The sequence below is a fragment of the Bombus impatiens genome, unplaced genomic scaffold (assembly GCF_000188095.3).
Source record: "Bombus impatiens unplaced genomic scaffold, BIMP_2.2 scf_0481, whole genome shotgun sequence".
Lineage (NCBI taxonomy): Eukaryota > Metazoa > Arthropoda > Insecta > Hymenoptera > Apidae > Bombus > Bombus impatiens.
This window is the reverse complement of record NT_176900.1, coordinates 450,533-464,004: the sequence shown is the minus strand read 5'-3', so window position 1 is coordinate 464,004 and position 13,472 is coordinate 450,533. Positions and strand designations below refer to the sequence as shown.

The 13,472-nt window shown below is 29.5% G+C and overlaps 3 protein-coding genes across 6 annotated transcripts; 2 read left to right on the top strand and 1 right to left on the bottom strand.

Moving 5' to 3' along the window:
• Positions 1-1,923: 1,923 nt before the first annotated feature.
• On the top strand, positions 1,924-5,260 carry LOC100746504 (reticulon-4-interacting protein 1 homolog, mitochondrial). 3 transcript variants are annotated; one of them, XM_012387698.3, is made up of 9 exons: positions 1,924-2,076; positions 2,659-2,875; positions 3,062-3,302; positions 3,384-3,529; positions 3,657-3,806; positions 3,877-4,166; positions 4,512-4,697; positions 4,769-4,946; positions 5,016-5,260. In XM_012387698.3, the coding sequence occupies exons 2-9, from the start codon at positions 2,828-2,830 to the stop codon at positions 5,217-5,219; spliced, it is 1,443 nt and encodes a 480-aa protein (XP_012243121.1). In that variant the 5' UTR covers positions 1,924-2,076; positions 2,659-2,827; the 3' UTR covers positions 5,220-5,260. The 3 variants fall into 3 exon arrangements, with proteins under 3 accessions (XP_012243121.1, XP_033177596.1, XP_024224589.1); XM_033321705.1 differs by having other exon boundaries at positions 1,931-2,076; positions 2,750-2,875; XM_024368821.2 differs by lacking the exon at positions 1,924-2,076 and having other exon boundaries at positions 2,127-2,875.
• A 144-nt stretch (positions 5,261-5,404) lies between these two features.
• Positions 5,405-8,179, bottom strand: LOC100746385 (flap endonuclease 1). Of its 2 annotated transcripts, none has more exons than XM_003490901.4 (8): positions 7,966-8,179; positions 7,767-7,869; positions 7,530-7,696; positions 6,699-6,808; positions 6,440-6,643; positions 6,127-6,345; positions 5,865-6,047; positions 5,405-5,791 (listed from the first exon to the last, which is right to left on the bottom strand). In XM_003490901.4, the coding sequence occupies exons 1-8, from the start codon at positions 8,045-8,047 to the stop codon at positions 5,714-5,716; spliced, it is 1,146 nt and encodes a 381-aa protein (XP_003490949.1). In that variant the 5' UTR covers positions 8,048-8,179; the 3' UTR covers positions 5,405-5,713. The 2 variants fall into 2 exon arrangements, with proteins under 2 accessions (XP_003490949.1, XP_012243122.1); XM_012387699.3 differs by having other exon boundaries at positions 7,767-7,815.
• Positions 8,180-9,056: 877 nt separating this feature from the next.
• LOC100746266 (probable ATP-dependent RNA helicase DDX27) lies at positions 9,057-12,585 on the top strand. The gene is made up of 13 exons (XM_003490900.4): positions 9,057-9,244; positions 9,365-9,553; positions 9,660-9,750; positions 9,814-9,959; positions 10,064-10,369; positions 10,464-10,591; positions 10,678-10,875; positions 10,966-11,110; positions 11,215-11,396; positions 11,479-11,810; positions 11,913-12,158; positions 12,256-12,337; positions 12,448-12,585. Exons 1-13 carry the CDS (start codon positions 9,158-9,160, stop codon positions 12,539-12,541), a joined length of 2,226 nt encoding a protein of 741 aa, XP_003490948.1. The 5' UTR covers positions 9,057-9,157; the 3' UTR covers positions 12,542-12,585.
• Positions 12,586-13,472: the final 887 nt, after the last annotated feature.

The following is a 13,472-nucleotide window of genomic DNA, read 5'->3' as shown; positions in this document are numbered from 1 at the left end:
CGCGCCAACCTCCGAAGCAGCGACGCGTAACAGAGAGCGATCCTGACGCGAGTTTACGACTGGCCGTGGACAACTGTTCCCGGGCGCAGCTGTTTCGCAAATACGATGCAATTTTCGCGGTTACGACCGGTAGGCCTTCGACGACCAACCTTCGGCGTCGCGGCCGATGATCGACGCTTGTCAACGAGCAAATACGGGCTTCGCTCGCTGAAACTCGAAGCCGCGCGACCTCTAAAATCGCGCGAACGGTTTTTTAAAAGCGCTTTACTTTTACTTAGATTTGTTTGGAATAACGCGACAGCCCGATCGTCGGTTACGATCGTATCGCGCTCAAATGTGATGTATTTTCGATGATAACGGACCATACCGAGGGTTTTCGCGAAATGCCATTACGTGTCTAAGCAGCTATTCTTGTCCGAGAATTTACGAAAATCGATCTAGTCTTATGTTTGGAAATAGATCGCAGGAGAACTTGGACACAGCGAACGTAGTCAAAGCGGATAATCGTTAGCGCTTGAATAAAAAAAGGTGACGATTTCAGAAACGTTATTCTATCAGAAATTTACTACCTAACATCGTCAGTGATACGAATAAGATCTGGCGTGGAAAACTTTCAACTATTATTCGATGACTCGATATAACGCGTATCTCCCTAATCGACAAAATGTCGAACGAGAAATTTTAAGTAATTCAAAAATTCGACGAATGAAAATCGGGATAACGGATAAAGATGTGCGTAGCGAGAATAGATTTTAAAATTGCGGAAAAATCTCGACGTCGAGAATCTGGTAGTTAGTCGCGCCAGCAAAATGGTACTCTGGCGCAATTTTCGTAGATAATCGCGGAGGAATTCGATGCACTTGCCGCAACTGCCGGCGATAATCCCCGACAAGAAGCGGCGTCGACGGTCCTACTTGGACGGTTCGACGAGTTTCAGTAGCCGGCCACCGTGATATCCCGTAAAAGGATAGGTTGCTCGCTGGAAAGCGGCCAGGACTCATTCGGAAGGACGTGCCTGGACGGCTACCAACTTGCTAATGTGCCACGAGCCTTGAACTCACCGTGTGAAACACACGTAGAACGCGTAGGTACATGTCGAAAACGATCTTTGCAAACGTTCGAAAACCCGCTTCTTCCGCCCGATCGAACGATTTCGCGCGATTCGATCAGCATTTTACAATGCGTAATATAACATTCGAATATTAACGTGTTCGGTATTTCTGCATATATGTGAACACATTGTTGAGATAAAAGAGACATAAAACATTTTTCTTGCCGAATTGTTAATTTTTTCGTACAAAGAATAAGGAAGATTCGAGGGACAACGAGATTGCGTAATTACGCGGATAACGATTACGGAAATAAAACGCATAAAAAAAAGTAAAATAAAGAAAAAAATAGAAAAATATAGAAATATAGCTATAATTGGTGAAAGTATATTTTTAGTCTTTCGATTAACGTTCGTACGTTATACGAGCAATATTAAATTACAAATCTGTTTTTTGGTATCTTTTAAAATATCTAGTTTCCTATACAGTTAGAGTAATGATTACTTTTTACGTTCCAACCGGGATTATATAAATTCTGCGCAAACAATTCTATACGAAACTAAAATATTGCCATCTAATGAACAATTTAAAAACGCTTTAAAAATACACGTAACTACTTTACCAACCGCAGCTTCATCCATACCACCGACTCCGTGGTACCGACTGTGCCATTGACTCGGGTCTTGATACAGGACTCTAGCACAGTGCCCTACCATACTAATCGTTGATCTTACCGCGATTCGACTTTATCGATGAACGATAAAACACGACTATATCGATAACTATACTGATAATATTATCGACTGAGCTTTGATCTAAAATTTACTGATCGATAAAGTATGTCACTTTAAAGATATTTAAAATACCTATGCGCTGATCTGTGTCATGCCATGATCTGTGTCAGAAGTAACGAGTAATTGCGAGAACATGTATGATACGTACTGATCGCACGATCGTTGTTCATTCAACAACCATAAAAAAATGTATTGTGAAAAATATGCAAATTAGTAACTGAAACTTTAACAAGGTATGATATACGCACACATATACGATATAATTGTATAACATATTCAAATTGTTTCTCTTTAAAAGTCAACTTTATAATCTGTAAAATACATTATATAAAATCAAAACACAAATAATTTCCTTACAAACAAATATTTGATGCTTTAGAAAATTGTGTCAAAACATTGATGTTACACAATCAACTAGTATAAATAAATCTTTTATCATACGTGTATATATGAATACCAAAATTTTCGTTTTAAAATAATCTTTGTTTATTGCGTTACTTTTTATCCTGTTGACAAAAATAAAACCATTTTTTAGCAATAAACTGCGAGATTTCGCTAGCACTCGTGCTTTTATCTCACGTGACAAAATTTCATAACAATCGTCGTACGAGTTATATCACACAGAAAACAAACGAATTTGCGTTAAATTTATGCGACTCGAGTTAACCTATCTCGTTCCACAGCAAACGGCGTTTCATCAATTGTTATCATTCCTTATAAAATCCCTTTCCAAGTCGCCTCGTGATCGAGCCGACGACGTTTACATAATGCATAACGTAGCGATTTGAAAACTATAACTTCCAATGTTTTCGCAGTCACACTTTGAAATAGAAACTTGGTATCTATTTTGAGTTATACGAAATGTGTTAATCGTTTATTTATATAACTACTGTGCTGCATCTTCAGCTAACCGGTCGTTGTAACAGTGTGCAATATAAAATGATTTATTAGATCTGAACTGTCAAACCAGTTGTTTACAAAATCATGGATGAAATTTGGTTTCATCTATCGAATCAGGTCGAGACACTTCAGGTAATTGTAATTTTTCATCAAAATTATCAGCTGTTTTATCTTCCTTTTTTCTTTTAATTTATAAATAAATTAAAAGATATATCGCTATCGATTATTTGTCATATCAGTTTCCAAAGAAATGAGATATAATTGACGTTCGGCTCTTCATCTTCGATATTATATGTTAAATTTTTTGTTGGCGAGAAGATTCAAACATCGTTATTTGCACAACAAGGACAACAATGGGTCATAACATGGTTGACTCAAGCACGTCAAATTTTTTACGAATTATATGAGAACCAAACGATGCAAAATGTCAAAGACATTGTACAACATATACTTATTTGGATTGAAAATGCTTGGGAACAATTACAACATCGATACTATAATACACATTTTAATGTCAGAATACTTTACAGACAAATAAAAAGCTTATATACCAACGGAGGTAGCAAAATAAATTTTAACGTTTCGTTATTTAATACTAATATTAATTGGAAAAAAAATGAAAATATAATTCTTCTTCTAGCGTCCAAAAGGGAACTTGCATTTAGTCTAACAGGTTTAGTTGTTGGTACTTTACTTGGTTATTATGCTGGAGTTAATTGGGGGCACGTATCTCATCATATGCATCATATAAAAGCTATAATATGTCACCATTACATTGGTATCGAGGTATTATATTAAGTTACATTGACGCGTAAAAGAATATATAATCTTAAGTTGATGCGACTAAATAATGTAAGTATATAACTGAAGCAATATTACTAAAGCAAATATATTTTTATTATAAACAATATAGGGTGTGTCCATGATAGACGATGCTGAAATGCCTATGATCGAAAGATCTAACGAATTATTAGTACAAGTTAAAGCAGCTTCTGTTAATGTTGTTGACACAAAGATTTGTTATGGTTATTCCAAAATTTACAGAAGACTCCTCAATTCCGGTGTACGTAAATTAAAATGCTCCATTTTATCGTATTACTTATATTTAAGTTGCGTTACTTATTCATTTTCAGAAACACAAAGAACTCCCAGTAACATTGGGCAGAGATTGTACTGGAATAGTGATAGGTATAGGACAAAGTGTTATTAATTTTGACATTGGAGATGAAGTGCTCTTAGCTGTACCTTCGTGGGCTCCTGGTACAATGGCAGAATACATAGTTGTCCCAGAAACTCAAGTAGTTAAACGACCGAAACTTTTTACCTTTGAAGCATCTGCAAGTCTTCCCTACAATGGATGTTTAGCCTGGGATGCTTTAGTTAATAGATCTGCGATCCAGGAAGGCAATGCGAAAGGGAAACGGTATAAATAATTGCAGTAGGACCCCCTATAAAGCGAGATATATTTCCGTGTTATACGGACTACGCGTTATTCGAATCCAAGAACGCAAGAAACTATAACTAAATAAATCTGTAGTCTTTTCTTAATATGAAAAAATAACATACGTTCCACGATACACACTGTAAACAACCCCTTCTTATCGCTCAACAGTATTAACTATTTTTGCATTTTCAACTCTTAATCACGTTGTACGGGGACCGTGGTATTATTTTTAGTCTGCGTTATAGGGGGTCCGACTGCAGATAAACAAATAGTTTTATTATTATATGTATGTAGAAATTACTTTTTAAAGTAAATATCCTATAGAGTACTTATATATGGTGGAAATACACCTGTTGGTTGTATTTTAACTCAATTAGTTAAGCTATGGGGTGGACATGTAGTTACAATGTGTAAACAGAATGCAATTCCTGTATCAAAAGCTTTAGGAGCAGACGATGTTATACCATTAGACAATTCAGATATAGAAAAAGAGTTACAATTACATGATAAGTACGTTCAATATAACAATTATTTAACGATATATTAAATTTACTTGTGTTAAGCGATCAATAAATTTTTAGATTTGATACTATATTTTATACTGGGGGTCAACCAATTAATGAACGTATACTAAAGCAGCACTTAGCATCTTATGGCTTTTATGTCTCTACAGTTCCCGAACAATTAACGTCTGACTCGTTAGGTCTTGTATTTGGAAGCATATTTGCTGGATGTGTACGAATAAAGTTACTAATACAGGTAAATGAAATTATATACGTAGTATTTTTCTATTGTTCAATTTGATTTCAAATTCGATATTTATTTTAGTACGTGCTTGGATTTAATATGCATCAATGGAAAGAAGGTTCAAAGATTAACGCAACATACTTACAAGCACTATGCGATTTAGTTGATGCTGATCAATTACAGATGGTTGTAGACAGGGTGTATGGACCTCATAATATTGAACAAGCATTGTATCATATATTAGATCCCAATGCTATCGGCAGTACTATAATAACATTTCAGTGACAATTGAATATTATATGTATAAAAGTTTTCAGTTATATAAATATCGCAGTTTCTTTTATCAATACATACTATAAACAACATCCCTATCTCCTATCACTGCCAAATACCGTCCAACATTAAAATAATCTCTATACACCTAATAAAACTGTACAATAAATACACATGGTGCAAAAACCAAGACTGAATAAATATTGTAATAAAATTTACTTTATATACGTAATTACATAATTCATATAGTTCCAAATTGTAATTTACTAGAATACATAAATGAAAAGGAATTATGTAACAGGGTGTACAAGTTAAGTCATGAATATTGGACGATGTATGTAAAATGAAAAATATTACTCGAATGTCTATAATTTATTTTATGAAATAAATATGAAACTATCTAAATGCATTCAGAATTATTTATAATGACTTTATATGTTGAATATTATAAATGATTCAGTATATAGCACTCATAAAAATGAAAAAAGTATGAGTACTTTGAACAATTATTTTGGCTGCCTTCCACGTGGTTTTCCTGTTGTTCCTTTCTTATTTTTTTTAGCAGCTCCCTTTGTGTCTTCTGCCTGTTTTAAAATATGATAAATTTAGTAGATTAAAAAAAAATGTGTAATCTTAAAAACCGTTATTTATATTTACTTTACGCTTTTGAGGATTTGGATTTGGTAATACTTTAAAGAATGTATCTAGCCTTCCTTGAGTGGAAGTATTTCGTGCTTTATATAATTTTTTTGCACCATTCCTTACTCTTTCCTCGTTAAATTGCTTATCGCCACATAAATATTTTACTAACCCTTCCTCATTTGGTTCTGTCCATTTCAGCTTATGCAAAAATTAAAATGCTTATAAATATTTCCAATCATTTACAAATGTTATACTATACATAGAATGTTATACTTACATCAATCGTTTCAGGATCTGTTACTTCAGGTTCTTGAAATAATAATCGAGCTTCTTTATAATTCCAGTCTTCAGGAATGGGAAACTTCTTAGTATCCAAGTTTTCAACAATTTTTTCAAGTGACCTATGTGTTTTAATTAACTCTATAGCTCTTTTTGGTCCAACTCCTTTAATGCTACTTGTATAATCACAACCTAACATTATACAAAGATCAATGAACTGTAAATAAGCAGAAATAACAAGTTATTAATGGCCAGAAAATAAATATTTTTATTTATATCTTGTATACAATAAAGGTATCGATCTTACATACTTCATCATGATTTAATCCAAGGTCTTTTAATACTTTATCAAAATGAAATTCCTGTACAGGCATCTTTCTTGCTTCGCTAAATGTTAATCGCCTGAGTAAAACATTGCATCCAAAAGTAAGCGCATCCATATCTTCTGTAGCGGTTGCAAAGACCTTACCAGCCTTTACCAAAGCAGCACATTGAGCTTCTGCTTCACATGGAGCCTATAAAATCAATATATGTATTACAGTAAAATTTATAACGCCTTGTTTTACCTACATCAATGTAAGGAATGCCCATTAATTGCAATAACTGTTTAGCCTCTTTTGCATGCTCTTTTGTAACTTTTACTAATCTTCTGTTAAATTTCTCTATATCCTCTGCGTTTCCTAGAAAATGACATAAGTTTTTAATATGATATATAAATTGACGTAATTATCATATACAGGGTGTTCTGCAACTGGTGGTACAATTCAAAACTGTGACCTAAGAAGACCCTGATTATAAGAAGTCATTATACGTGAAAAAATAAGTTGATAGTACACAATAAAATTTTTTCATATAACGCTTTGTTTCCGAGGAAGTCAAGCTTGAAATTTTGTTGAGTGTACTTGAATTTCACTAAGTATCAACTAAATATGAATAAATAATCAGTAGCAGGTTATTCTACATGCGAAAATAAGGCAAAAATGTGAAATGGAATTTTTCCATTTAAAGGAATATGCCCCATTTACAAGAAAATAAAGTTTGAACATGTTTAGTAAAGAACTGGTCCAGTGCATACACGTGATACATTTTTAAATCTACTCTTCTCAAAAGCAAAGCTATATTTTTGTTCTATTTTTACGTGCAGTTTGACTCCTGTTCAACCTGAAATTAATCCAAGTATACTTGTCAAATTTTCAAACTTGATTTCAAAACTTTCCCAGAAAGAAAGCATCATATGAAAAACATTTATTGTATATTTTCAATTTAGCTTTTAATGTAGAATCACCTTCCATTCAACTGTATTGTGATAACTTATGGTTACCAGACATTCTATATAATAAATCAAATGAAGAAAAAACACAAATCATTTTTAACATGAAATAATCTAATATTTAGAAATACCAGCTTCCTCTGCTGCTCGTAACAACTTCTGTGTTTCGTCTCTTCTTTCAGCACGTTTTGCTAATTCTCCACCTTTCAGGTTCGGTGGTTTTCCATCAAACACGTATACAGGCTTTATTCCTTGCTCTACTAAACGTATTGTTCGATAAAATGTACCCATTAAATGACTATAATATAAAAAATATTAAAGTAATACAAAATATGTATTCATATGTAATTATTTGTCAAAATATATACCTTGTTGTTTCACCATTTACAGATGTAAGCTGAGCTCCTTCGCTCCGTACTGCAATAAGAAATTGATATAAACACATAGACGCATCTATGGCTACTTTACGACCTAGAATGGAAAGTGAAAATGTAAAATATTCCTTTCATAATTAATTTTGATAATTAAATGATTCAAAATTCCGAATTATCCTGATTATCTACATACCAAAATAGTGCTTTAATTCTTGTTCTTTAATAGCACTTGGTGCTATATCTGCTATTAATTTTGATAAACCTAAAATGCCCATGGTAATATCACTCAATCATTCAATCACTCGCGTTAAAGTTAGTCCAATAATGTGCGAAACGTGGAATCGAAAAGAAACGCGTAACATAAGAAGTTTCGCGCCAATATTACGCTGTAATAACGCTGTAATAAGAATAAGCATACTGTTCATCCAATGTGAGAAAATTAAAGTTACTAAAACTGAAATTACTAATACCTGCTAATACCTCTTCTAATACAAATTATTTGATACTCAAATTTATCCTATTATTATATAATATTTCAATATCACATATTTTATACATCTTTTTATGTTGAGTATAAGAGCTAAAATGAAATCATAAAATTGCGTATAATAGATTCAACAAATTGAATTCATATGCCATTAGTGTATATTTGAAATTAAGATGCTAATTTAATGAATAATAAGCTATACATATTATACGTATTTCGTTATAATTTGTTTATGATATTATTAGTGGAAACTTATATAATTATAATTTTCTAATTCGTATCGGTATATATCGGTATTATATATATATATATATATATATATATATATATATATATATATATATATATATATATATATATATATATATATATATATATATATATATATATATATATATATATATATATATATATATATATATATATATATATATATATATATATATATATATATATATATATATATATATATATATATATATATATATATATATATATATATATATATATATATATATATATATATATATATATATATATATATATATATATATATATATATATATATATATATATATATATATATATATATATATATATATATATATATATATATATATATATATATATATATATATATATATATATATATATATATATATATATATATATATATATATATATATATATATATATATATATATATATATATATATATATATATATATATATAAGTATATATATATATATATTTATTTATATACATATACATATACATCCATATATATACATATAGAGAGATGTTACTACATACTTACATATATACAGTAGATGTTCCACGTGGTTGAAGTATTAGGAATTGTGCATGGTTTTGTAATATGTGTATTTGTTGTTGAAAATGGATACTAATTGTGATTTAATAAAAACAATCGAAGATGATCAGGAAGTGCCAAATTTCTCTGAAGATTCTGATGTCGAAGATGATGTAAGACATAATTTAACAAATTATATTAGGTTAAATAGTACAACTTTACTCAATTAGAAAGATGATTGTTTACTGTATGATTCTTATTTTGGAAAAATAAAAATTTCCGAATTAATGTAGTTTCAGCCTAGGAAACAAAAGAAAAAGGAAAATAAGGATTTCGATAACAATTTTCAATTTGTAAATGATATTTCCGATTACAATAAAGACACATGGAATGACTTAAACAAGTATATTAAACGAAAAGCTAAGACAAAACTTGATGATAAAATTAAAAGAATTAAAAGAGGATCCGAATTTAAAATACAAGTACATATATATACCTATATAACTTTGATGTTATTTCTCTTTATATATTTAGTTGTTTCAATTACATATACAACAATTACGTTATATTTATATATTCTTTCTTCAGAATGAAATAGATAACGAATCCAATATAGACTTATCTGAAATTAAAAAAGAAGATGATGAACTATCTTTATCAGAAGACGAGCTTAGAAAAGGTAACAATATTTTTTCCTTTATAATGTAAACTCGATTAAAGAAATATAAATGTTTTATTTTAGATATATTTAAAACTAAAGAAAAGAAAAGCAAAAAGAAAGTGGTTGTTAAAGAAAATGATGAAGAAACAATTAACTTTGAGGAATATTCAAATATAGAAACTCATGCAACATTTTACCAAATGAATTTGTCGCGTCCTTTATTAAAGGTATTGTATATCAATATATTATGTTACATAGATTTTAAGTTAGTATTTGATTATTAATATATATATTAATATAATATCTAATTCATAATACATATTCTTTAAAGGCTATAACAGCCATGAATTTTGTGCATCCAACACCTATACAAGCTGCTACCATTCCTGTTGCATTAATGGGTCGTGATATATGTGGTTGTGCTGCTACAGGTACTGGTAAAACTGCAGCTTATATGTTACCAACACTAGAAAGATTATTATATAGGCCATTAGATGGTCCTTCTATTTCTCGTGTTCTTGTACTTGTTCCAACAAGAGAACTTGGTGTGCAAGTGTATCAAGTTACAAAACAGTTATCTCAATTTACAACAATTGAAGTAGGATTATCTGTTGGTGGTTTAGATGTGAAAGTTCAAGTATGTTGATATATTGTGAAAAACTTAAATATTAGTAAATGAACACTATACTAAGAAATAATCCTTTATTAATTTACTACTACTTTAAAATTAGGAGGCTGTATTAAGGAAGAATCCAGATATAGTAATAGCTACTCCAGGAAGATTAATTGATCATTTAAGAAATACGCCATCGTTTTCATTAGACAGCATTGAAGTGCTTATATTAGATGAGGCAGATAGGTAAATGAAAAAAGACTATTTGCTTTATATTCCTTTTATTAATTTATAATTGGAAGATTATATACATATACTTTTTTATTTATAAGGATGTTAGATGAATACTTTGCAGAACAGATGAAGTACATAGTAAAACAATGTTCAAGAAGCAGACAAACAATTTTATTCTCAGCTACTATGACTGAAGAAGTGAAAGATTTGGCTGCTGTATCTTTAGATAAACCAGTTAAAGTTTTTGTAGATAGCAATCAAGACGTTGCTTTTAATTTACGCCAAGAATTTATTCGGTAAAATTATATCTTATGCAATTAATTGATCATGTTTATGTTCTTGTTTAATGTATGTATATATTCATTTTTTATATACTTTTAATATAGGATACGAAAAGAAAGAGAAGGAGATCGTGAGGCAATTTTGGCGGCCCTAATTTGTAGAACCTTTCATGATCATGTCATGGTCTTTGTGCAAACAAAAAAACAAGCTCATAGATTACACATTTTATTAGGGTTATTAGGCATCAAGGTATTTAAAATATAATTTATTCTAATAAATATTAAAGTATATTGAAGTTTGCAGTAAAAAGTAAAAGGTAATCTTTTAAATCATTATTATATATAATTTGATAGGTAGGAGAACTTCATGGTAATCTTACACAACCACAACGTCTAGAAAATTTAACAAAATTTAAAAATGAAGAAATAGATATTTTATTAGCAACAGATGTTGCTGCAAGAGGTTTAGATATTAGTGGGGTAAAAACTGTAATTAATTTCGTAATGCCAGTTACCATGCAACATTACATTCATAGGTATCAATATTTAATTTGATTGTGAATTTTTACAAGTACCCAATATAAAAAAAATTAATTGCTTTATTTATTTATTTGTTAGAGTTGGGAGAACAGCTAGAGCTGGTCGTGTTGGAGTGTCAGTATCACTAGCTGGAGAACAAGAACGTTCTTTGGTTAAAGAAATTATTAAAAATGCAAAAAATCCAGTAAAGAATCGAATAATACTTCCTGATATAATCGACAAATATTCTAAAAAATTACAGTCTCTTGAAACCGATGTAAATAAAATTTTAGAAGAAGAACGAAATGAAAGGGAATTAGCTAAGATAGAAAATCAAGCAAATCGAGCAGAAAAATTATTAAAAAATGAAAGTAATAAAGGTACTCAAAGAACTTGGTTCCAAACTCAGAAAGAAAGAAAAGAAGAAAAAGGTAATTTTCAATCCATTAATTTTCGTATTTGAAATTGTAGCTATTCAAAATTTCACATGGAATACATGTACACATTATCAAAATAATTTATATCATTTTTAGAGAAATTATCATTGACTGAAAAACAAAACACAAATAAAGGGCAGAAACAAAACAAGGAGCCATCAAACATAATTGAAGAAAAGAAAAAGAGATCTAAAGAACCTAAACAGGAAACAGCAGAGGATAGAGCCAAAAAAGAATTAGAAAAAATTGCAGCATACCAAGCAAGACTAGCTAAGAGAAAGAACAAACAAAATAAAATCCGGACAGTTGTAGAGAATGATAAATTTTCATCTAATAGAAAAGGTAAGTTCTAGTAATTTATTCATCTAGTAAATTATTCATTTTAATTATGAAAGATTGGATCTTATCTTTTTTTTCTATAATCTCAATTCGATTTCAGCATCGCTAAAACGGCCAAAATCTTCATTTGCTGCTGACTTAACAAATACAAGCAAGAAAGCTGTGAAAAAAATGCGTTACGAGTAAGTATATTTTATTAAAGTAAGGTAAAATAAAATATTACATATCATTATATTATTTTTAGAAACATACATAATAATGCTTTTATAAGTAATTATTTTATTTATTTTAGGGCAAATGTTAAAAAAAATCAAAGTAAAAGAAAAAGTGCAAAAAGTTTAAACATAGGAAAAAAGGATAGTAGATCAAATTTTAAAAGACGTTAATTTTGATATTTGTAACTATATCTTATTAAATACATACCATTTTACTTAATTTGTTTTATTATAGAACCGTTACAATGCGTCACTTATGTCTCACAGACTGACAGATGAATAGCACTGATTAATTGGTTTTTTTCATCAGAATATGTATATTTTGTAGTCTATAACCTGTTTGAAAAAATTGCAGTACTATGCAATTAAATACTTATAGAAGCAAATGTTTGATAATAATACTATAAGATAAAATATATAATCCAAAACAATTTGAACTTATAAATTATTTCAAGAAATATCGAATTAAATTTCATGAAGCTGGAACAGTAACAATGCACTGCCGATGACTTATGAACAATGCTTTGTACATATATGAAAAATAAAGAATGACCTTTATGAATGTTTAAAAAATTAAAAACTGCAAGATTTGCATTGTACTGTAATTTCAGTGAAGAGGTAATAGGTATGTGTTAATTCTATAATGTTTATATAATAAGATCAAACACACATCACCATTCACAGCCTCATACACAATTCTCATTCTCATCTTAATGTTTAATACAATTTAATGCTTAATACTAAGAATTCTAATGATGACAAAGGAAATTTTATAAAACCTAGGCCCATTTTAAATTATTTTAATGCTATTCAAATTTGTATCCAATTTCCTAATTTTTTAATAACAAAAAGGTATGAGATTATTTATTTTTAACTCTAAATATTAAGTAAATTCTATAGAATTTTACACTTAATCTATATTTATTCAAAAGTTTCATTTATTTTTGTTTACTGTAGTTATGAAATAAAATATATTTTTAAATGAATACATTATGTTTAAAGCAATTGGTAATATGTGAAATTACTATTATATAAATATTTATAAATGCAATGAATGTTTTTCAACATCTTATAAAATACGAAATAAAAATATAAGTATTTA